The following is a 23,225-nucleotide window of genomic DNA, read 5'->3' on the forward strand; positions in this document are numbered from 1 at the left end:
TAGCTGTTATCTTATGCCATATAACATTATTTATATCGTATATCAATAAAATAAGTTTTTAATTTTGATAATTAAATAATTGGTCAAATAATCCTGAGAGTTTACAGGTACAGACTGTTGTATAAAGCACAGGGATAGTCTGAGAAGAGGCAAATTACTCCCTCCATCTTTTTCTGCTGTGGCCTCCTGCCCTGCCCTGAGGTGGAGAGATGATTTGGCATTGCGACGTTCATAGCCAGACTTAAAAGGAAGGGAAGAGCTGGAGGGAGGGCGGTAGGGAGGACAGGGGAAGTTGGCTTTTATCATGAGGGCCTGTCTCCATCTCTCTTCTGCACCGCACCACCACCCCCACCCACCGGGGTCAAGGCCTCACATCCAGAGAGCACGATGCTCGCGGTCATCCAGCAGTCAGAGGGACGCTGCAACAACAGAAGTTGCCAACAGGCAGTGAAATGACTGGTCTCTTTCTGGTCCAAGTCCAAATGCTGCCATCAGCATGAAATACCCCTCAATTAGTTCTGGAGGAATACAGTTTGGAGGAATAAAGTATGTACAGTAAGCATTTCATTTTATGTTACAGTAAGACAAAGAAGAACAAACTATGCCTCCAACTTTGGGATGTTTTTCCATTCGACTTTATCTTTTTAGGGTGGAACGCTTCGGTAATTTGTTTGTAGAATAATTGTGAAGGAGTCCCCTTGTTTCCATTAAATCTGATTCATTGTTATGCAGTGTAAGATGAAGCAACAACTTATTACAGTATTTTAACATTATTTATTTTCATCAGCTGCCAATAATTGCCAAACTTAAGCAAAGATTAACAAACCTTTCACTTACTGGATGGAGGTTTATTTTTTTCCTGCTAAAAACTGAGTTTAAGTGTGACAACTGTATTAACTGCAGGTGTATTAAGTACGACAACTTTCCAACACTGTAATTACTCACAGTGGAATCGTGTTTGAGCACAATATGGCTGCGGATAAGCTCTCAGCCAGTTGGCAGTTGAGGGCCAGTTTCATCCAAATGACCTGTTACATTACAATAATATTTCCAGTTCAGTGTCTTTCCAGTATCCTTATCTACACTCTCCACCCTTGTCTTGATAATTCATCAAACAGGACTGGTGTTCTCGAGCAATGGAGTGAAGCAGCTACATCAGCTGATGAAGTAACAAGGGTCACTAGTTAGGATCACCCTTCCCTCTCTTCTTAATACCCCGTGTCCTCAGCTGGTTTTCTGATCAGACTGAGAGGGATCCTGTAAAATGAGTAACCCTAACCAGCTCCGTTCTGGAGGAGACGACTCCTGCTGCCTTTTTACAGGGCAAGTGTGTGACAGTGGCGACAGCGGCGTCAGAGGTGGCGTGTCAAGGACTGGCTCATGGTTTCTGTGATCCCAAGACTCTGTAAATGGGCCAAAGCCAGCCTCCCCTATTGTGCCCCTGGTCCTGACCTGTGGAAGGCACCCCCTCCTCCAGATCCATCCCCAGTGCCCGGGGCCTAGCCAGCCTAGCCCAGCCCAGCCAGTGCTCCCCGACAGGGGCTAACGTTTCAGGCTTTGAGTCAAGCCCCTTCTGGAGGTGATTAGCCCCAAACCCATGACAGATTCTTTCCAAGATATCCGACGCGCCGTGTTTATTTTATCCGGGCTCTCTGTGTGGATGTGCTGGACATGAGTAACCCACTTGAAATGGGTATCGGCTTACATACCCAGAGAGGAAGATAGAGAGGGAGAGAATGTAGCAGAGCCACAAGACATTTTCTTTTAAAGGCAAAAAATTTAGAAATACATATTTTTTCAGCAAGTGTCTGTGTGCTGCAGATGTTGAAGATGTTGTACGCCTCCAAGCGTTTCTCCTTGTTTCTCCTCTTTCTTTCCACCAACGCCTTCCATTCAACCCCCCCCTCTGGGCACACACACTCTTCCAACCTCCGTCTTCCATCCAAACTGAGATCCAGCCCCACCAAACATCCGTCCTCATGTCAGAGGGACACAAGGGTATATATTTTTATTCCAGCCTGGAACCCCTACCTCCCGAGCACTTAACTTGATTTCACACTTCAAGTCATCTACAAAGTCCAACTGAAACACAATCATCTTGTTTATCATCCATCATCCAAACTAACTTAATGTCAGGCTATTTACCACCATTCATATGCATTCAATTTCTCCCCTGTACTCTCAGAGCTTCTATTTATGTCAGGCACTGAAACTCTCTTTTCATAGTGTACAGTATGTTTGAGATGCACTGGCACTCACAGACATCCGACTGAAAACTCTGAGTCAGGCTCCTCAAATTTCAGATATGCTCTGATCTTCTTCCACTCTGCAAATGTCACGAAAATAAGATTCTCAGAATGGTTTCCGTGGTACTATACAGAACAAGGTAAGAGTTAGTTTTAGCTCAGCTTTTCTTAGGCCTTATGAGGTAAGTTTTATGTTTGCAGAGATAGGGATGCAATGAAGCAATATTTACATTACTGATTAATTTGTCTCGATGATAAATCAATTAATCGATTAGTCTATAAAATGTCAAAAAACGGTTGCTTAACACTGTTTCCTAGAGCCCAAACTGATACCAGCAGACAAAAACCCAAATACTCATTCATTAATTAACTACAGAATGCAGCAAATGTTTGACACTTTTGATTGAAAAATTACTAGTTTTCAATATCTGGCAGTTTCTTTTTATTTCGATCAACTAATCATTAATCAACACCGTTATAGCTTTTGTCAGAGAAAGTCTACAGTTTCACGTTCTTTCTGCTGGTCTAATGCCTTCTGTCTTCTTAAGCTTCTAGCAAGCCAAAATGCTGTATTGATTAGCGACAAAGGTTCTTTAAGTAGGTCCCATGAATCACAGATAATTTCTGGTCATATTTTGGCTGTTATGTTTTCATAGTGTAAACAAACCAAAAGCTGAGCCAAACCACAAGAACATGACAATTTAATGCATCAAATGAAGATTGTGTCAGACCATTGTAGTGTATAAATCCAGCATTCACACCTGTTTTTTTTTTTTTTTTTTTTTTTTACAATAAAGTGTCAGGCGTGCAGTGCTGAGAAGTAGATGGTATCCTTCTCTATCAAGCTCCCTGTTTTCATTCTTCACCCAACCATTTTTTCTTTGTTTTTGTAAAAATGAATACAACACTGAGTGTTTTTCATGAGATGTTGTTCAATCCAGTGCAGAAGTGTGCACGGTTATCTCCATTTGTCTGATGGCAGGCTTTCTGCCTCCTCTGCGAATTTGGAAAATGCTTTTGCCTCTAGATGTGGTTAGAGGACATGTCACACTAGTATGTTGCAATTTCATTGAGACCTTAAAATGTGTCTGTTGTAAATATCTCTTGCATGCTGACTTAGTAGTTCATGTTACCTGCTTATTAATTGCCATGCTCACTGCAGTTTTTTTTGCAAATGTAGAAAAAATATTACAGCATCACAAGTAGTTTAGAGTCGGATTGTTTGACTAATTGTGTTTATTGCCCTGTCCTTTATATCATATCGCTCCATATATCAGCAACTACTTTCTGAGGACAGAATTCTCCTTTAAGGTGACTAGAATTGTTTTTACAGTTAAATTAATAACCAGCAAGCTTGATAATTAATTCATCTTTTTGATCAATGTTCAAGCAAAAATGTCAAACTTATATTAAACTTACAATTCTTAAATGTAGTGATTTGTTCCTTTTCATTGTGATTTATGGTAGTAAATGAACAGTCTTTGAGTTTATTGTCTGTTGTATGGACTAAGGAAGCACTTTAAGGATGTCACTCTGGATATTTGAAAGGAGCATTTTTAACAATTTCTTGGCATATTATAGACTGAACGATTAACTGTGAATATAATTGGCAGAATAATCGATTATTGAAATGATTAGTTGCACCCCTGTTCATAAGTCGCAAAAACACCATGCCATTAACTCATTCATGGCACTGTTTCATGACCTTGTGTTTTTTAAAGTAATAAAGTGCCAGCACCGTGTCTCTCCTCCTGCCCTGTTTGCTGCAGGCCAAACCCTTCACCCTTCTCCTCCTTGCCAAACACTCTGATATTAAGTCAGAGCTCTCCCCTTCTCAGTAGAGACGAGATCACTTAATGCACTTAAGAGCCTCTCTTAACAGGCGTGACTCCTACAGGCCCCCTCCTGATGTCCTGTAGGAGTTCTGGCGGGGGATTGAGGAGGTTGGAGGGGGTCAGGAGGGGGCTTTAGTGTGGAGTTCACAGAGGAAAAAGGAGAGTGTCTTTGTGATACTGGAGTGCAACATAGATGTGAACTTTTTTTTCACACTGTATGTACACACATGTGAACATGTGTTTGCCAAGCTATGCGCTTATCTCTGGGGATTTCAGATTTATTGTCAGTCTTGGTAGCAAGTTTTTAATCTATTCATATCCGATCCTATGATTAGAGGGACCTTTATAAAAAACTGAACAGGCAGCACACATGCCTTGTTTGGATCATACAGAGCTATACAAGCACAAAATATGAGTAAGTTGCTGTGTAAAAAACATTTCTCTGAGGGTCTCTTCTGTCTCTCTGTGTATTTTCAGCTTTGGGAAGTGCGAGTAGCCATTTCCTGGCCTTTGCTGCCCCGGGGGGAAGCATCTATCACTTGACATTTTTAGTGGGGCTTCTCAATTAACCCATGAAAACTGTAAAGCTTCTCTTCTTCTTTTTACAGCTCAGCAAAAGCAAGTAAATGGCTTAAATAAATGCATCATTAGTTCCAGCATTGAGCTGTCAAAATTCATTATCAGTTTACACCCATCCACGGCAGCATTACTGTCAGCGCAACATAAATGTTTACTTTGAATTACGACCTTATTATGGGATTTCGGCGCAACCCGTAAATCAGCGGCCTTTCAGATTTCTTTCCTTAACAAACTGCTGGAACACACTGCTTGGATTTAATTTCACCAGGAACCACAAAGGCCCCAGCTATTGTTGAAAAAAGGCAGATCCTCTCCTGTTGCATCTTTCAGCAACGTTAAATGTATTATAGTAATGCTCCTGACTGCTCCAAACAAATACACCACCTTAAGCCCAAACATAAACACAGAGAGCTTTGACCACTGATCTTTCCCAGTGCTGGAAACCCTGGCCAGCTGTAATTACAGTGGAACATGTCAAATGTTGCTACAGATCAGGCCCATGAGCTGTTTATTTGTTAAACTTGTACTTTGGTGAGCATCTGTTAACAGAGCTCATTCACTGCAGTATTGATTACGCCTCCTGTCAATTAGGAACATTCCTCCTTCACCCCAACTTTCGCTGATAAAGCAGCACACTCATTATTTGCATCAACAAAGTTACTTTGCTGAAAAAAGGAAAATAAATATTTGCGTGCTGCGTTTATGTGACGTTTTCCTGCAGTTCCTGACGTTGAGCTGGGCCTTCAGCAGGCAGAGAGGACGGAGCAAGTGAAGCAGGATCAAGCTCGGCAGTGGCTGCACAACCAGGCTGCTCATTCTGAGAGGGACTCAGAGAGGTGAGGCGCTTAGTGTGGGTCAGAAGGTGGTGTAGGTGGTATGTAGCCCAAATTGCTTAAAGGGGTTGCTTCGGCAATTGACAAAACATTTATTTTCTAATTTACCCATGAGAATCTGTATGTGTGATTTCTCAACCCCATGTGGATTAACCCTAACCCAAACATTTCAGTGCTATGGGTACCACAGATTAACTTCTAATGTGTATAAGAGGTGACTTAAATCTCTTAACCTGAGGAAAAAAAGTATTTGTGCTATGTGCCACCAGAGGTATTGTCTTTTGTAATTAGGCTAAACTGACCCTTTAATGAGCTGCTATTATTATCCATGTTTAGATATAAGTAATATTCTGCTTCAAAAAAATCATTTTTGTATGATCTTAACCTTTTAAAATCTCATCCTTCTCCCACAGTAATCTAGAATCTATGAATATACATGTACATATATTTAAAAAGATACTTTGTACTCGTAAATCTTCACTTTTTTATAGTTATATAGTACATTAACCAAATAATACAGTACAGTGATGTCACAAAATCATATACGTCATAAACTCAGATTTAACTTGAGTTAACAGGGGAACTTTACCCTTTCGGAAGATGAATTTGAAAACAGAGGCAGTCAGCATGTCGGCCTGTGCTAAACCCTCCCTAACACATAGACATTATAGATTATCATGCATGGCATCTGTGTTTATTTTATGATATGTCGGAGGTAACTGCTCAGAATTGAGGAGAGGAAACTGCTGAATTGATAAGAAATCGGCCCAAATGCTTGGGCTTTTTCTGTTATTTTCTCCTCAGTGTGCGTTTCTTACCGGAGATCAGCTCAGACATTCTGAATGGAGGCCGAGTGCAGCTTGTGGTGAGTACCCTCCCCTCCCAGCAGTTCATTCACTTCCTAGAATGACAGTGAATCTTGATTTGAATCTTTTCTGGGGGGCAGTTGCATGTATGTGAGGGTATTCAGTATTTACATTCACTAGTCAGAATCACGTCTGTGCTGTAGGTTCCCTCCCCTGGAGCCTGTCTCATCAGCTTCGATTTAAAGGAGGCAGGGGGAGGTGAGTCTGAGGTTTAGCTCCATGGTGACACTTTCAATTGGATCAACTGGCTGCAATTTCTGCATTTTACTTGCAGAAATCCCAGTGTCACTTTGTAGCAGTTTGCCAGGACCCAAGAACGATGCTGATGCTCGTGAGGTCTTTGAAGTCAGAAACTGCAGGTCTCCCTGTGCCGTTATAGAGCAGTTTGAGTTACGATCACTGGCAAGAGGAGCCGCCCTCTTCCTCCTGTTTCTTAGATATGTTCAGACAGCAGAGCCGCTGGTTGTTGAATGTTTTTCAAAATGCTGGATTGCTTGCGTGAGACGTGTCATGTTGGGCCTCATTTATGTGTGTGTTTCTGTGTGTGGTGTGTGCAGGCAGACCCAGGATTCACAGAACGTCTACATCACACCGGTGGATTGTGGGCCAACAGCAGTTTAACTGCCCAGCCGTGCAGAGAGAACAATTATCCTCGCAGAAACTCTTTCGGTCATGCAAGTGAGTCTTGTGAACTTCACAGCAGAATCACTCTTTTACACTTTTCACTGAACTTAGATAGAATAGATTTTTCTGAAACACAGGTTTCTCGTATCCCCTTAAAGTAAGTTGTTTTGTCACTGGTTATCCACATAAATTATCTTAGAGACATTTATTCAGTAATAAAAGTTTATTAGATAGATAATAATTTAAAAAGTTTGTGAATTTGAAGAAAGAAATTCAAGGCCTTAAAGTTTTTGGAAAATAGACATAAATAGTCATGTATCCTTGAAAGTACTTGAATGTACATATATTTTGTGCAAGAATAGAAGTTTAATTCTTTAGTAATTAGTAATTATGTTCTTCCGTCTGCACGTGTGTCTCCTGCAGTTTTCTGCCACCACTGTAACACAGTGGCACGACTGAGAACTTCATACATTTAAGCCACTCATTCTCTTTCATTGTTATCTGCAAGCTTTTGTAAAGCCTGTTTCTTATCATCAATAAATGCTCCATGTCTAAACTCAAAATCTTTAAATAAAATTAGACATTGTTGTAACAAATCACTACCAAGTAAAAGTTGATTGCACTGTTGAATAGCCAAAGAATAAGGACACAGCTGGCGGTTGGATTTGTTTCCTTTAAACCTCACTTAGACTGTCACCTGACATGAAATCTCCCGAGAAAATGACGGCTGACTGGTGATCCAGTCAGGCTAAGCCCAATGATAGCATTTGAGAACACTAGGTGGAAAAGTTGTCTGTTTCCACTTAAAGAAGGTGCATGTTTATTGCCAATGCTAATGCTAAAGCTAATTACTTAGAAAAATTACCTAAGCATTACTGATTCTCTCAGAACACAAACAATTTAATATTATTTTATACACATAAATATGAAAAAAATACAAGCATATTGTATTTAATAATGACTGGAGATGTAAAGTGTACTGTAATGTATATCCAACAGCATGATTACACAACATATTATAATTTATGCACAGCACTTTTTATTGAGCTGATATTAAAAAAATGTCTTGAACACCAGCAATCACTGCACCAACCATGTCTATGGATACACACGTGTGGGTATATACCTGTACATTTAGCACATGTATGTACAGATGTTTCAGTGTTTGCACATGTGCACCCAAGGGTGTTGAGTGTGTCGAGCCAGGGATAAAGGCTGCTGCTTATTCAGCTCAGATTGAGTCCACCGGCAGGCTGCTCCGGGAGGGGAGGGAGGCCACAAGGTCGGGCCGGGGACAGAGTGCCGTGAATTTCTCCTCTGACAGGAAACGGGCAGAAAGAAAAAAAAAAAAACAGTCCTTTCACTGAAGAATGACTGGCCCTTCTGTCAGCAGAAGTGGTGCTCAGGAGTTTGAATGACAAAGATGCCACTGACAGGCTGAAAGCAGATGACCACATTAAACGAGCAAGTCAAGGAGAGCCCTGTCCCCGGTAACGAAGCCAAATTGGATTCCGGTGATGATTTCAAAATGATATCCACGAGGTGCAGCAGCAGCAGGAGCGAGAGTTGTCGGGCTAAGCAGGCAGACTGTTGTTCCCCCGAGGAATACAGCTGGGAGAAAGAAAGCTTCTTTGTCTGAACTGATGAAAACACCACTTATCGAAATTGTCTAGGACAAATTGAAATATGAATGTATGTGTAAGGCAAGAGCATTTCTCAAAAAGCCAATTAGATAATTCATAAACTTGGAACACCCCATCAAAATCTCATCATATCAGAGAAAATGGGTGAAACCAGGGAATTGGGAATGTAGGAATTCAGCGTCTTTGACAAAAAATCTTTTTATAGTCGGCCCACACGAGTCAGTAAAAGAGCGAGACTGAAAAAACTGAAAACAAACTGTATTTATCAAACAGTTGTATATCCCTCTGCCTCTGAAGTGGTGTGCATACATCAAAGTGAAGGTTTAAAGTGAGAAGGTTCACTTAGTTTGCCATAGCAGTAAAGACTACATAAATACTCTATAACCTACTCTATAACCTATTGCAATGCGATACTCACCACTCGCTGGGACGGTGCCATAAAATGCGTTTCCAGGGCCACAAAATATTTTCATTACATGTGCAGAGGAAACCACTTAAGTTGCGTATCTGCTCCCTCAATTTTGTCCGCTGTTCAGCTCTAATAGGAGTAAAATGATCGAAAACAATTTGTTTGGTCACAGCGGGTGGGTCAAATGTGTGGCCATTTGTTTAAAGCTCTGTACATTTAATAGCATGACTGCCCGACTTGCATTGAAATTAGCAACATGTGCGTCAAGTTTTTGCATTCTGTTTTTGATTCAGAACAGATAATTGGACAAAAGTCTTTAATAAACTAAACTTAAAGACCAAAGCTGGCCTAAAATGTTTTAAAATAAACACAAGAGACTGCAGTGGTTTATCTTTAAACTCTATTACACAAACCACGAGGAGAGGAAAATCACAGCGTTACACTACGGACATGACTTAAATCAAAAACTAGGATTAGGTTTGACTTGTGAGTGTATTGATATTCTATACAGTGTGCCAGCTGTGCAGACATTTGGAGCTGGGTCAGTACCTGTGATGCGTCCCAGGCCCCCCATCTCCTCCAGAGCCCTCCCCGCTGTTTGGCTCCCTGTGTGGGGCGGCTGTGGAGACCGCGGGCCTGGGCTCTACACGTGGAACGCATCATGCCCGGTAGAAGCGCTGCCTTTGTTCTGTGTGTTTGAAAAGCTTTGCACTGATCCCCAGGTGAAATGGAAGGGCCCCTGGTACAGGACACAGCGCTCCTGGGAGATGGAGCACACAAAATTCAAAATTTACCTGCTCAGATTTAAGTCTTTGCAGTGAGATTTAATACGGTGTTGTCAGACTAAAGCTAAAATGGTGTCTTTTAGTGAAAAAAAATTCCTGATAATAAAACTTACTTATTGTTATTTATCATACAGCAATAAAAAGTCAAACTTTATGTAATTCATAAAAAAATTCTATATACCTACTGCGACTTTTAAAAAATGCTAAATTCATTGATCTATTTTAATTTCTGTATTAGTTGTCTGATTAAAATCAATAAAACAAGCTTCACGATTTGAAATTGATTACAACACTTCCTCCTCATGAAAAAAAAAAAAGTCCAGTGATATGATTATGCAAATATTTGCTGGTGTCAAGATATTTCCTACTTCACTGTAAAGTGTATGTACACTGTAAAATTCAAGTTTCCATGTCACGCTTGCTAATGCTGAATATTCGACCAGGATTGGCTTCCAAACTATTTGTGATGCCACAAATCATGCTTATAGGCGCGCCTCTTAGAATTTGATTTTTAATGAGCACCGAGAAAATGTTCACTTTCAACAATGAAAGTAAAACCGTGCACATGCATCATTCTACGCAGTGCGGAGAAACAAGGAGAAAGACACATGTTTGTCTGGAGGGGGACTTTGAGTTGCAGAAAAATCATGTGAATTTCCATTTCGGGTCTATGATTAGTCTATTTTTATATAAGATATTGACACATTTTCCTTCTGTATCTCCAGGAGAAGAGGTCCCAGCTCCTAGAGGAGCCACATCTGCTCCATCAATAAAGGAGCGCATCTCTTTCCGAGACAACCCTGTTCAGCTGAGCGGCGGCTGGGGAGGGGGCAAGAAGAGAGGCAAAGTGTACAAGTAAAACACAAACTCTTATACAGCTGCATCGCCCTTTTTTGCCATTTATTCTGATACGTAGCCCTACAAAGAATGCAGCATTTTCAGTAAACTATCTATGTGTTGTGGTAGTATCATTTTATCTTTTCCTGACATGAGGAAGACTGTCTTTATTTTTATTTGTAATGCTATTTCATCGCCTGCACCAAATCCGCCCACAGCTGTTCCTTTTAAACTGTGCTGAAAACTCGAGCTCCCTCTCCTGAAAATCAATTAAGACCAATAGGACCTGGAACAGCCCAAATATCTTCAGGCACTTCCATTATGTTGATTCTGCTCAAGTGTCACTGCCTGAGCGTGATCGCGGCCAACCGGCACCAAAACACGTGGAGCGAAATCACAAACCCTCAGCAAATGTCACGCTTCATATGCAAATGATGGCAGGAAATAAGAACCAGGACATTTAATACCTGTGCTTTTGGGATGCTGAACTGTTGTTTCTGCGCCGATACCATCTCTCGACAAAAAATATAGTTTGTAGCCATGGGAAGAAACTTGCTTTTTCCACTCCTCCTGCGCTCTCTGAAGAGTAAAGTTTAATAAAGCCCAAGTGCAATTTCCCCATTCTGTGGCTATGTTTAGCTCCCGCTGCCAACAGTGGGCTTGACATTTCTGCTTTTATGAGGCGAGCACAAACATTGGTGTTAGAATTAGAACTATGTTTTCTTTATTTCCAGTCGTGGATTATAATGGCCTTGTCTGTCTATTTGAATTGGGAGAGCTAAGGCATCGGTCTGCAAACACTGCCCTGCCGGAGGTGGTGAACCTCTCAGAGGCTTGGAGGTTTCTCGCTGGTCCGCCGCCTGGAAACGATAACTTAATGAATGTCAAAACAAATAGAACAGAGCTGCAGAGTGGCTCCCTGGCAGGAAATGCATATCTGCCCATTGACTTTCCTTCTATCTCTCACTTGCACATGTCTGGAGGGTGTGTTTTGACTGTACGAGAGCTGATGGGGGATTTTTGTCTTGGATTGTGGCGCATGCCAGAGATGTGGTGGTCCTGCCCACTTGGGGTTGTTGTGAAACCCAAGAGCTCTGTCCCGCTTCAGGGGGTAGACTGATTCCTCACGCTCTCAGGGGGACATCAGGGTTTCTTTTTCTCTATCATCAACTTGTTATGACCAAGCTGTAACATTGAAGAATTCAGATTTTTATTGGACACACAACATGCACACACAGGTGACATTGAAGTGCTCTTTAATGCACATCTTGTCTCCAATGTTTTATTTGACACACGATCAGATTTTTCCTGGCTCTCAGAGTTCTTCTTTACAACTTCTGACTCGTTGAACCATCGTCCAACAGTCTTCATTATATTTGTTTACTTTTGGGTTATGGGTAAATTTCATGTAACCTAAGACATCCAAAATCCATTGCCTGGTGAAATGAACGCTCCACCACACATTTAGATAAGATGAAGAACGGCCCTCTCTGCCTGGACTGCCCAGCCTGCCTGACCTCAAGTCTGGCACAGACTCTATCAGAATCCAAGATGCATTTAACAGTGTGCCCACAAGTTTCAGAGACAAATAATGTATACTGTACATTTGTTTAGATCATTCTTTAATGTATGTGTTAGAGTTTTTACATTATCTTGACATTTGTTGGAAAAATTTACCAGGCAGCCGCTGGTTTCCATTCATTTTTCATATATTTAGAAATGAATTCAGTTAGCACACTCGTGCTGAGTTGCTTGAGGTGTGTATTTAATCACGCTATACATAGAGTGTGCGTCAATTTTTTTGTCAGTGTGATATGGTAGAGATATTATTTGTATGACCGATAGTCAGCTGATGTTCTGCATTTCTCATCTGTATCTGTGATTTTTCTGCCAGATTGCCCTGAAAATAAACTGATTGAAAAATGTGCAACTTTGGCTGTGATGCCACATCCTCTCACACAATGTCTCAGCCATGTCACTGTCTGACGGATATCACATCACAACGAATAGCCTACAAACAATAAATTATATGTATTAGCAAAGTAACAAGTAACAGCATTAACACTTCTTCTTCTAACACTTTTTTTTGATAAAGTAGCAGAAACACTCAAGTAAAGTACCTCTAAATTGAGCACTTGAGTAAACAGTACTTAGGTCCATTCCATCACTGGTTGTTCTAAGTTTTGACAGTAAGATTTTCATTTTTTAACGGCAAGTGAATATCGGCCCCTTGATTTCTGATAATCAGTATCGGCCCTGAAAAGGCCATATTGGTCGACCCCTATTAATATGGTTAATATGGTTAAGACTGTTACTTTTATTTAAAATGACTTTTTCGAGAGTGTGCCGATTGACATCTCTCAATGAATAGAGGAGAGTTGTTGCCTTGAAAAATAACCAAATCTAAAACCTGTGGCCTCCAAAATAATTAGTTTTGATATAAAGTACTAAAATAAATAAATAAATAAAATACTGACAGCGCATTACTGGAGCACAGTGTGACGATGACAGTGCCTCTTGTATTAAAAGCCACCCAGGGACATACAATAGACAATCTGCAGTACATGTGTGCAGGCTGCAGGACATACTGACTGAATGTGGTTGTACTGTAGCAGGAGCAAAGCTGGATTGAAGGTCTAGACTTGTGCTGTCACATTTGATATTCAAGTGAATAATAAATCATAAAAAAAACCTCACCACGTGACTAGAATTGGAGGTAAATCCTTTAAACAGAAAATTATAGCTTAGACAAGAGATATATGGCTGTATAGAGTCTCAGCACTGGAAATAGTTCAGAATGTTAAATAACCGTAAATCCCACAAACACTTGCGAAGAAATTGACACAGGAGAGGTTTCTTTTCTCATGTATTCCTGCCTCATGACACAATTAGCCAACTCTGTTCGCCAAAGTAAAGAAAATGGGTATAAACTCAGAGGAATGTGCAAGCTCTCCTGGAAATGTGAACCCCACTTATAAAGAAATTGGGAATAAAAAAACTCACACAAGCAGAAACTATTCTGCTCTGGACCCCGCTGGTAAAAGTCGAAGTTAATTCATACTCTGAATGACAACTGTTGGCTTAACATATCACAGAGTCACTCAGACTAAGTTATAAAAACCGAGGGCGGCACCGATGTCACGTGTGGAAAGAATTGAGAAAATTACACCAAATTAAAAGATTATTAAGATATTTGTAACCTCAGAATAGTCACTCATGTTGTAGGTGAGTGACACTTGAAATATCTTGTAAAATGCCCAGACTTTCATTGTGAAATGTTTGTTTATACACACAAATCTTTTTTTAACGTACATTTTTTTTTTATGATAATCTAATTTTTTATTTATTTTTTTTTTATAACAATTATATTTTGTTTTGCAGCAAGAAGTGAGATTATGGGGAAAAACACCCTAAAAAGAACTGATCTGTGGATAATGTTCATCGTGTCTGCAGCCAAAGTATCTCCAGGTCTGTGTAATTATGTTGTGTTTTTAAATGATAAACAGCATTTCTTTTTGCAGCTTGACTCAAAAATGACGATATAACAAATTGTTTACACTTGAACTTTTCTATGAACCTGAAATGATAAATGTTATTTTGACTAATGTCGCCTCTTAAATGAAATTATTATTAAAATGAAAATAATCAGAGTAAAACCAACCAGTCATAGATGCTCCTGGCTGTTTGGTTAGACCTAAATCTGTTGTGCATTTTAATTTGAGCTGCCATTTAAGATGTGATCATGTGTGGGCTCATCTTGCCCCTCCTTATTGTTGTTGCATGCTTGACATTTGTTCCGCAAAGCTCTTTTTGATTGTTAAAGTGGTGAGAAAAGTCCTCTTTTTATTGTTTCACTGTTTTTAAAATTTCGCTTTATTCTTAATGGTGTCCGCATCTGGGTTTATTCTGAACCATGCTGCTGGCGGGTCAGTTCTGGTTTCAGTCATAGGTGACTTGTATAACATGTCGTCTTGAACCCAGATGACTCACTCACGTGACTGAGCGCTGAAGTTGGTCAGTGCTCAGGAATGCCTGACTCCTGGAAAAAAACAGTAGACAAACAAACAAAATGAAAACAAACTTTTTAAAGCACAAACGAGCTGCTTTCACTTTTTGATAATTCAGCTCTACGAGCCAGAAGTTCCTGTGGGATCGAATGACAGCCAGTCTGTATGAGCTCCCCTAAATTGTGCGCTTTTGGGGAAAATAAACTCTGGTCGTTTTTGTGTTTCGTGGCGAGCCAGAGTTTGAAGACGTTTCAATAGATTGAATTAGACCCAAGGGTGGCTTTGTGCATCATGATGTCATGTTGCGGCCTTCTGAAGTGGCACGTTTTGGCCCTCGCAGGCCCTGGTTTGGTTGTGTTGGACTGCGATCAGTCACAGTGAGACTGAAATGAACGATGATTAGTTCAGTTCAATCATATTTTGACCACGATGAGTGCTACATAATGCTATAACAAACTGGCAGCCTTCAAAGTGAAAGGTTTGGGTCTTTCCAGGTGGCTCACGTGACATATTGGAAGCGGCACTGCAGGAATTAGTCTGACTGATCGGCCCAAAGGTGACCGAGCCCTCAGACTCAGGCAGCATCTATTGTGGCAGGAATTTCCAGCTGAAGACCCACCAAACCACAGTGAACTTTTCACATTTTCTCCTCAGCATGAGCCAGCGTGCGAGGTCATCCTAGAAGCCCGATAAGACACCCCCACCCCCCTGCTACTTAAGAGCACCTTTATTTATTTTGATTTTTCCTCCTGTGGCACCGGGAAGCTCCAGGTAACTGCCACTGACCCCAGAGCGAACCAAAGCTACAGGCATGGCGTGCGTTGCAGGTGGTGCGGCTGTAGGTGGAGACGTGGAGGTGGGAGATGGGCTTCGGTTAGCGGTAACATAATTCCTCCAATGAGAAGAAACAGAAGAACAGCTCTTCCTGTGCTTTGTGAAAACCTCCCTGTTGAGCCCTGTGTGTGTGTGTGTGTGTGTGTGTGTGTGTTTGTGTGTGTGTGTGTGTGTGTGGCTTCAATGAAACTCAGCTCTCCTGCATGAGGAGGATGTTTGCTCTGTAAGTCCAACAAGGAAGGGTCAACACCGCCTTTGGTTTAAATGTGGAATCGTAATGCTGATATGATGTGACTTATATTAGAAAATGAATTGCCAAAGTTCAGACACACTTTTTTTTTAACAGCTTTTTTCTTTTGTCATTATTTCACAATCACTCTTAACTCTTGACTAAATCCTTTAAAAGGGTTTTTATTCATTTTTAATTTTTTTAATGTGACCCAAAACACCGATTTCTCAAGGGACGCTCACGACAGTTCGTGGTGCGTCGTGCGCCAAATTATCGAACGTCCTAAACACGAGTGAAAATAAAGAAGTGAACATTTTTACCGGGTTTTCCAGTGCGACTCGGAGTGTGAGAGACATGAACGAAAAATACATCTCTGTCTGAGGCCTCTGAACATATGAACATTGGGTATTTTTTGTCAAGATGTCAGGACTTAAAAACTCTAAAACTTTAAAACATGTTCGGAGTGCGTCTTCGGTCTGCAGCATGCGTGCACGTGTAACTATATATTAAACTGCAATTAAGGGCCACAGTTTCATAAACGTGAAAAACCAAAAGTGATTTGGATCCTTTTTTAATGTATTTTCTTTTGACTGTGATGTGATGTTAAATGCAGATTTATGTTCTTTTTTTCATCTTAGTTATCAGTCTCTTCTGCAGCTTAATGTCGGAAATGGAGCCAAACACACGTTTTCGGTGCTGAAAACACATTTCGGTGTTTATTGAAGTGGCTCATACAAAAAAAATCATTTTTTTCCTCGTTAAACGTTTAAAATCAATTTGCACCTCTGTAAATATTTGCACATATTAAATTAGCGATATATTGCTTTTATAGACTTAAAATAAAAGGTTTTGGGAAAGTTGGAAAGGCCCAATTAATACAACAAAAAAATATATGGTTAGCTAGATTGAGAACATAAAGGTATTAATAATAATTATCATACTTATGACAATTAAATAAATCGGTGTTGAATTTGCATCCTCTCACTTCGCATTAGAGATCTGCTGTTCACTTAATCACAGGTTAAACTGCCGGCAGACGAGATGAGAGCAGGACTCAGATGAAGTCCTGTCTGCAGTCACAGCTTGTCGCTGCAGATAAGTGATCGCCTCGTTGTGGACCTTCAAACAGGCTATGAATTTAAGTCACTTTTCATTGTTTCCTTCCAGAGTCGTTGCGCGTCCAGAATCACTTCAAACCGCTGTTTGGTTTGGACTCGGGTCGTGGGTGGAGTTCAGGGAGGAGGGGGGCTCTTCGAGCAGCTCCTTCTCTTCGGGGCTATAAAGACGTTGCGCCTCCAAGACGGAGCAAATTAACTCCATTGGCGAATTATTGCATTACAAGGCATCGCTCGGCTCATCGGCGCGCAACGGCGATTAGTGTCTTTTTTTTCTTTTCTTTTCTTTTCTTTTTTTTAATGGTGACATTTGATGGAGACGATGGAGTACATGGAGGATAAGTTTGCGTTGAAGAGCCAAGCGATGAAGGCCAGCGATTACTACATGGACCAAGTCATGGAGAGCCTGGACAGCGCGCAGTACTTCAACAAGTCCTCCCCGAAATGCGTGCAGGCCTTCGGGCTGCAGAGCGGCGAGCACCGCTCCTCGCCCTGCGGGGAACAGAACGGTGCGTAAAAAGTTTGTTTTTCTGACTTTTTGTGCGTCAACACTGCAGGTTTTTACTAGTGTGTGTGTATGTGTGTGTGTGTGTGGGTCTGTGTGTGTGAGAGTTACAGAGAGGAACATGAGGGAAACTTAACATCCACAGAGAATCCTTTATTTGTTTTGGCCAAAATGTCTCATGTAATGTGTTCAGTTATTCTCATTAGAAGTGGCTTATTTTGAAGTCGCTTTGTGTTTTCGACAGTTTTAAAAAAATATATAAATCTTTCTTAGTATTTTTTTTCCAGTATATTATTTTCCATTGAAAAGATACAATTTGACCTAATTTCGTTTTTTTTAAGAAGTGGAAACAGGAAGGATGTGTGTCGTCCAGATGTGTTTTATGCACTCAATTGCAGTTCGGCTGTGATGACACGGCGCGCATAAAAATATTGCTTTTCATTAACTTTCACTTGTTGGTTCCAGGCAGTTACGGCGTGCCAAAAACAGACGACGAAACTTTGCACTCGGACCTCGGGAGGTCGATGGACAATTGCTGCACTCTGCGCGCCTCTCCGGTGACAACCGGACAGGAGAAAACGGACTTGGACGACATGGGAGACAAGTGCGACAGTAACGTGTCCAGCAGCAAGAAGAGGAGACACCGGACGACCTTCACCAGCGCGCAGCTGGAGGAGCTGGAGAAAGTGTTTCAGAAAACTCACTATCCAGATGTTTATGTGAGGGAACAGCTGGCCATGAGGACGGAGTTAACGGAGGCCAGAGTGCAGGTCACCAGAATCTCATTTTCATTAACTTTCACATGTCGAGATAAGAAAGAAAGAAAGAAAGAAAGAAAGACGTTGAATGTAGAGCGACAGCTGTGCGTAAACACCCCCAGATCATCATAGTTCATATTAATACAACACAAATATATATTCAGTAACGAAAAACCAAATCACTTAATCGAACACACATTTTTTTTTACATTTCCTCTTTTTTATTTAACAAATGCAGAAGAATTCATTTCAATTTCCTGCCCCTTTTTTCACAGAATATTTCGCCGTGATAGCGAGCTGACGTCTTTATCTTTTTCTTTTTGCGCAAACGCCTTCTCAAAATTGTCCACATTATTTTGATATATATTTTGTTTTGTCTAATTTAATTTTTCTCCCCCCCCAATCAGGTGTGGTTTCAGAACAGAAGAGCGAAGTGGAGGAAAAGAGAGCGCTACGGGCAGATCCAACAAGCCAAGACTCACTTCGCAGCCACCTACGATTTATCAGTGTTGCCGAGGACCGACAGCTACACGCAGGCGAGTTGTGCTCGGTGTTTTCCAACAGTTTAGGTATTTAATTGTTGAAGTAAAATGATTGGAGTTTAATACATCCCTCTGAAGCAGACTGGACGTGTGCGACGCCCCTGGTGCGTAATGCTCACCGCGGCCTGCGATCTCCCTTCTTCCCCTCTGAAATGCGTCACGAGAAATCGATCAGCATGAATCAGCTCGTGTCGTTGTGGCTCTATTAATCACTTATTATGAAGCCCATCTTCAGATAAGAGGCCGAGCGCTGATTAGAGCCTCTTGCGAGGTGTCACCGCTGAATGAATGGCCTCATATCAGATTTCATGTTGGCTGAACATTCATCTTGCTGCTGGGACAAAGGTCAGGTACAAGATGAGGTGAGAGGAGACGCGCTGTGTCAGTGCGCTCCGCCACAAACTGTCAGCAGGCCTCAAGCGTCTTGTAGATTTTTTTCAGGAGGCGATGGTGCTGCTCCTCAGAGGGGCGTGTGTTGACATTTTAAGCTCACAGAAAACAGTTGATGTGTTGAATTCAAAGAGGAAAAATTGTTTTTAAAAAAAACAAAAAAAACGAGAAAGAGTCAGAGTCACAGCTCTGCTATGCTCTGGCTCCCGACCAGGTCAGAGATCTGTTGGACTGCGTCCTGTTTTTCTTCACACATGTTTCTGATAGATACTCCTGGATACCAGCCATGCCCTTTTTCTTACAGCTATTCCCCATTACTGTCACCAAATGGACCGTCCTATGTGTAATTGTGCTGGCAGTGGGTGGAGTTCTGCCTCCCCCTGAACACCGTGGACATGGACTGCATTCTTGTGGGTTTGAAAGAGTTCTGTTTTGTTTTGTTGGCAGCGAGATTTTGGCCAATAAAGCTGCATTTTGGTCCTTTTGTATTGATGGAACATGTTGACAGGAAGAAACTCTGATTCTCAGGCTCTAACCATACTTTCTTGCTCCAGAGGAAGTTTACAGACCTTCAAAGTGGAATGTTACTCTTTACCAAACCGCTATTGGTTTGTGTTATTTGTCATCTATAAGCTGCACTTTGGCCAAAGGTGCTGTCTGCATACTTTTCCTAAATTTCCTGTGAACACACGCAGGTACAGACCGTTGATTTGTCGATGCAAAACCAATGGAACTATTGTGGAGCATTTTTTTCCCCCTCATTTTTAGTTTTCTTGAAATGTCTCAGGGATTTATGCGGAGGGGACAGAAAATGAGAGTGGCACATTTAGCTCTGTCAAAATACAAGTAAGGGATAAATGAATTTGCATGCCGTTCACATGCTATTTACTTGTACTGGCTTGTCCTCTCGGTTTGAATGAAATGTTGGCAAATGAGATCGAATGCACTGCCTCAGTGTGGAAGAAATGATTTAAATGTGATTGAGCTGTCAGTTGGGTCAGTATTGGATATTAAAGTCGGAGACATTGGTTGGTGGAGCGGAGCAATGTTTGCTGTACGCAGATCTCTTTGTTCGGTCTGTCCTGTCTGCTCCCTGATAATCTAATCATGCCAACAGAGGCTACATGAAACTTTTATGATGAATTTAATAATAAGTTTACTCCCCCCCAACATTATGGGAAGCGCCATATCTTTGGAACTGCTCGGACCAGCGTGTATTTAGATGACGTTTGAGTATAATCAGCGCAGAAACAATTACTTCCTCCCCTACTTGTCTTGTCCTCTAGCCACGCTGATGGTTTTTATTTGTCCAGATTTTGATTATCTCTTGGATTTTCGCCTCCACCCTGGTACTGTAGAGGAGAATGAACTTTTATAAAAGTCAAAAAGATATCTCAAAACACAAATAAAGACAAATCTCAGCGCATGCTCAAATAGAGTTAGATGAGAAAATACATGCTTTGTTGGTTGTTTTTCTTTTTGCGAAATATGTGAACATATGGTTGAAAGCATTTACAGTAACAAATGAACTTTTTTGCTACATTTTTTACACACTATGCTATATTTACTAAAAGATATAGCATAGTATTACTTTAAAAGTTACATGAGAGCAATTTACACAGATCTGTAGCTACAGTTTTAGTATTGTAGAGATTTAAGTCTTAGCGTGTATTTTTTTAATGCTGTACACACGGTGTAATTGAAAGTACCCCAGAGACATGCCTCAGTAAAAGTTAATATATGTTAACGTTTTACATCAGTAAAAATTTTGATCAAATATACGAAATGTACTTGAGTAAAAAAAGTGTTTTTCTGATTATCAGAATCAGTGCATTTTTTGTGTGTTTTTTAAATTCCCATAGTTGATAAATCAGTTCATTAAAAAAAAAAAATCACTGCTCTGACTCTAATGCTGCATGAATTTTGCAAACCTACTAATTAAAGTTAATAAAGCAAATGTAATGGAGGTTGGTTCAGTGTTTGCCTGGAATTACTGTTAGAATTGTACTCAAACAGAGTACTTTGATAAATGCACTTACATGTTCAATTACTGACGGGACACTTCAGTTCCCATAGAATACATTTACAATGAATTAATGATTAATGGTCTTCATCAGCGAGTGACATTGTTCAGCTGTCATCAAGTGAAGTGTTTATGCTGTACATATATGTGTACAGTTTGACCATGTAAGAATATTTACATGATCCTTGTTGAATTCTTTGTGTTTACTAAATTATCCATCTGTTATGACTACAGAAAAAAAGTTTGTGCTGTAATGGATCCTTGAGTATCTAAAACCGTCTTTCACCCAGCAGATTCCCAACAACCTGTGGCCAAGTCCTGCTCCCGGCGGCTCCGTGGTGTCCTCCTGCATGCTGCCCCGAGGCTCCCCTCCCTGCGTCACTTCCTACTCACACTCCCCGCGTTCGGCCGCCGGTGCCGCCGACCACGGCTACGTGGGCTTCCCCAACCAGCAGAACCAGTTCGGTCACGTCTCCCTCAACAACTTCTTCAGCGCAGACTCCCTCCTCACGCCGGCCCCCAACGGTCACCACGCCTTCGAGACCAAGCCGGAGTTTGAGAGGCGCTCATCCAGCATCGCCGTGCTGCGCATGAAGGCCAAGGAGCACACAGCCAACATCTCGTGGGCCATGTGATCAGGGTTCCATATGTACGTCTGGCAAAACTAATTTTATTTTTACGAAGTGTCGGAGGTCTGAAATAATTTGTCACATACGGTACAGATGTAACAACATTTAGATGTCGCTCATTTGTTGTGAATGAAAATCAGTTTCACAGTCATACTGCCCTGCTATAAAGAGCTGCACATATGTAACTCTAGCCCAAGTTTTGTCCACTGGGTCAATAGAATAGGGTCTGGATATAGTATGTAAATTGAAAAACGTGTCAGGATTCGTGTACCCTGCATATTCTAAAAGCTGCAAAATAATAAGCTCAAGCTCATATCAGAAATTAGATAGCAGTAATGCTGTGATGGACAATCAGCTGTGTTTGTGTCCGAGGCAGTTGGCTGTACTGGTACTACCTTGTGGTCAGAGATGCTTTCTCGAAAGGTGATGGTCCAGACCTTCATGTAGCTTAATTGAAGCAATACGTTCATATCATTCAGACTTTCAGGGTAATGTTCTGCGCATTGTTTTACAGCCCACAAACCTCTCTGGTCGGACCAGACAGTCGATGATGTGTTGAGGCGAGAGCTGTGATGTGGATAAGCTTTCTGTGTTGTTGTCGTCCCTGTGTGGGTACGTGTGGATCCGGAGGGAGGGGTCCCGAACCACTACAGCATTTCTAAGCACTGTGAATAAGCTTTCTTTACATGCGCCTTTTCGTCTTCCCCCCTCGTTGGAGCTCAGGACTGAAGATGAGCAGCGTGGAGACGGACTGACTTGACGTACTGACGTGTCTGTGTGCTTTGCAGCAAAGCTCTATAATCTCTGTCGTCTGCCTCTGTTCTGTATCACAGGTGCACGGTGCAGGCAGAGGAGGCAGGTTTTAAAACTGTGTTGTAAATTTATGTCATGGACGCATAATAAATGAATGTCACTTGATCCAGCATGATTGTACTTTTTGAAAAAAACAAATATATATAATATATATATATATATATATATTGTTACATTTTATGTCCATAAAGTCACAAACTTTTAATTTAGGATGATATAAAACAGAAAAACAACAAATCTTCACATTTTAAAAAGGAGTTAAAAAAAATAAAAGACATACACGGCTAGCATAGTTGTAGATTAGTCAGTCTGATTAATCAACAAAATGCTTCAACACTATATGCTGCACTTTGAAGTATTTGAGTGCCATGAAAAGACCAAGTAAAACACCTGTTAAGTCATTACTCCCCGTCTTCCCTGTACCCTTTCTGTGTTGCTCAGCCTGCAGCCAACTGAAAATGGGTCCCAGATATTTTATTTTATTTGGAACAAAAATACTTCCTATGCATTTGTTGGGGACTATTTTCATTTGTAGGTTAATACACATTCGGTACCTTAACAAGAATTTTTGTCAAGGTGGTTTATGCTGGGTTGATCCAAAATGACCTGCAGTCCCCGTGTTCATGACAAGGAAGGAACATGACACCTAGTGCAACAGTGTGGCAACATGGAGCTCTATGGCGCAGAGGAAGAATATACATCAGGATTTGGCTATGTGGAAAA

The 23,225-nt window shown here is 41.1% G+C and overlaps 2 protein-coding genes across 5 annotated transcripts in view; both read left to right on the plus strand.

The window, feature by feature from the left end:
* The window catches only part of lrriq1 (leucine-rich repeats and IQ motif containing 1), a 35,615-nt gene extending 23,031 nt beyond the window's left edge, over window positions 1-12,584 (plus strand). The window contains exons 23-27 of one of the 3 annotated variants that reach the window (XM_037107296.1): window positions 5,382-5,496; window positions 6,298-6,358; window positions 6,503-6,557; window positions 6,917-7,037; window positions 10,546-12,582. In XM_037107296.1, the coding sequence (XP_036963191.1) occupies window positions 5,382-5,496; window positions 6,298-6,358; window positions 6,503-6,557; window positions 6,917-7,037; window positions 10,546-10,567 (374 nt within the window). In that variant the 3' untranslated portion in view covers window positions 10,568-12,582. Of the gene's footprint in view, window positions 1-1,118; window positions 3,589-5,381; window positions 5,497-6,297; window positions 6,359-6,502; window positions 6,558-6,916; window positions 7,038-10,545 lie in introns of those variants that run through there. The other 2 variants (XM_037107295.1, XM_037107298.1) reach the window with 2 other exon arrangements.
* On the plus strand, window positions 10,565-22,607 carry alx1 (ALX homeobox 1). 2 transcript variants are annotated; one of them, XM_037107300.1, is made up of 6 exons: window positions 10,565-10,675; window positions 17,162-17,351; window positions 17,813-18,117; window positions 18,513-18,641; window positions 21,354-21,709; window positions 22,204-22,607. In XM_037107300.1, the coding sequence occupies exons 2-5, from the start codon at window positions 17,165-17,167 to the stop codon at window positions 21,693-21,695; spliced, it is 963 nt and encodes a 320-aa protein (XP_036963195.1). In that variant the 5' UTR covers window positions 10,565-10,675; window positions 17,162-17,164; the 3' UTR covers window positions 21,696-21,709; window positions 22,204-22,607. The 2 variants fall into 2 exon arrangements, with proteins under 2 accessions (XP_036963195.1, XP_036963194.1); XM_037107299.1 differs by having other exon boundaries at window positions 10,566-10,675; window positions 21,354-22,607.
* Window positions 22,608-23,225: the final 618 nt, after the last annotated feature.

The sequence above is a fragment of the Acanthopagrus latus genome, chromosome 8 (genome assembly GCF_904848185.1).
Source record: "Acanthopagrus latus isolate v.2019 chromosome 8, fAcaLat1.1, whole genome shotgun sequence".
In the NCBI taxonomy this organism is placed as follows: Eukaryota; Metazoa; Chordata; class Actinopteri; order Spariformes; family Sparidae; genus Acanthopagrus; species Acanthopagrus latus.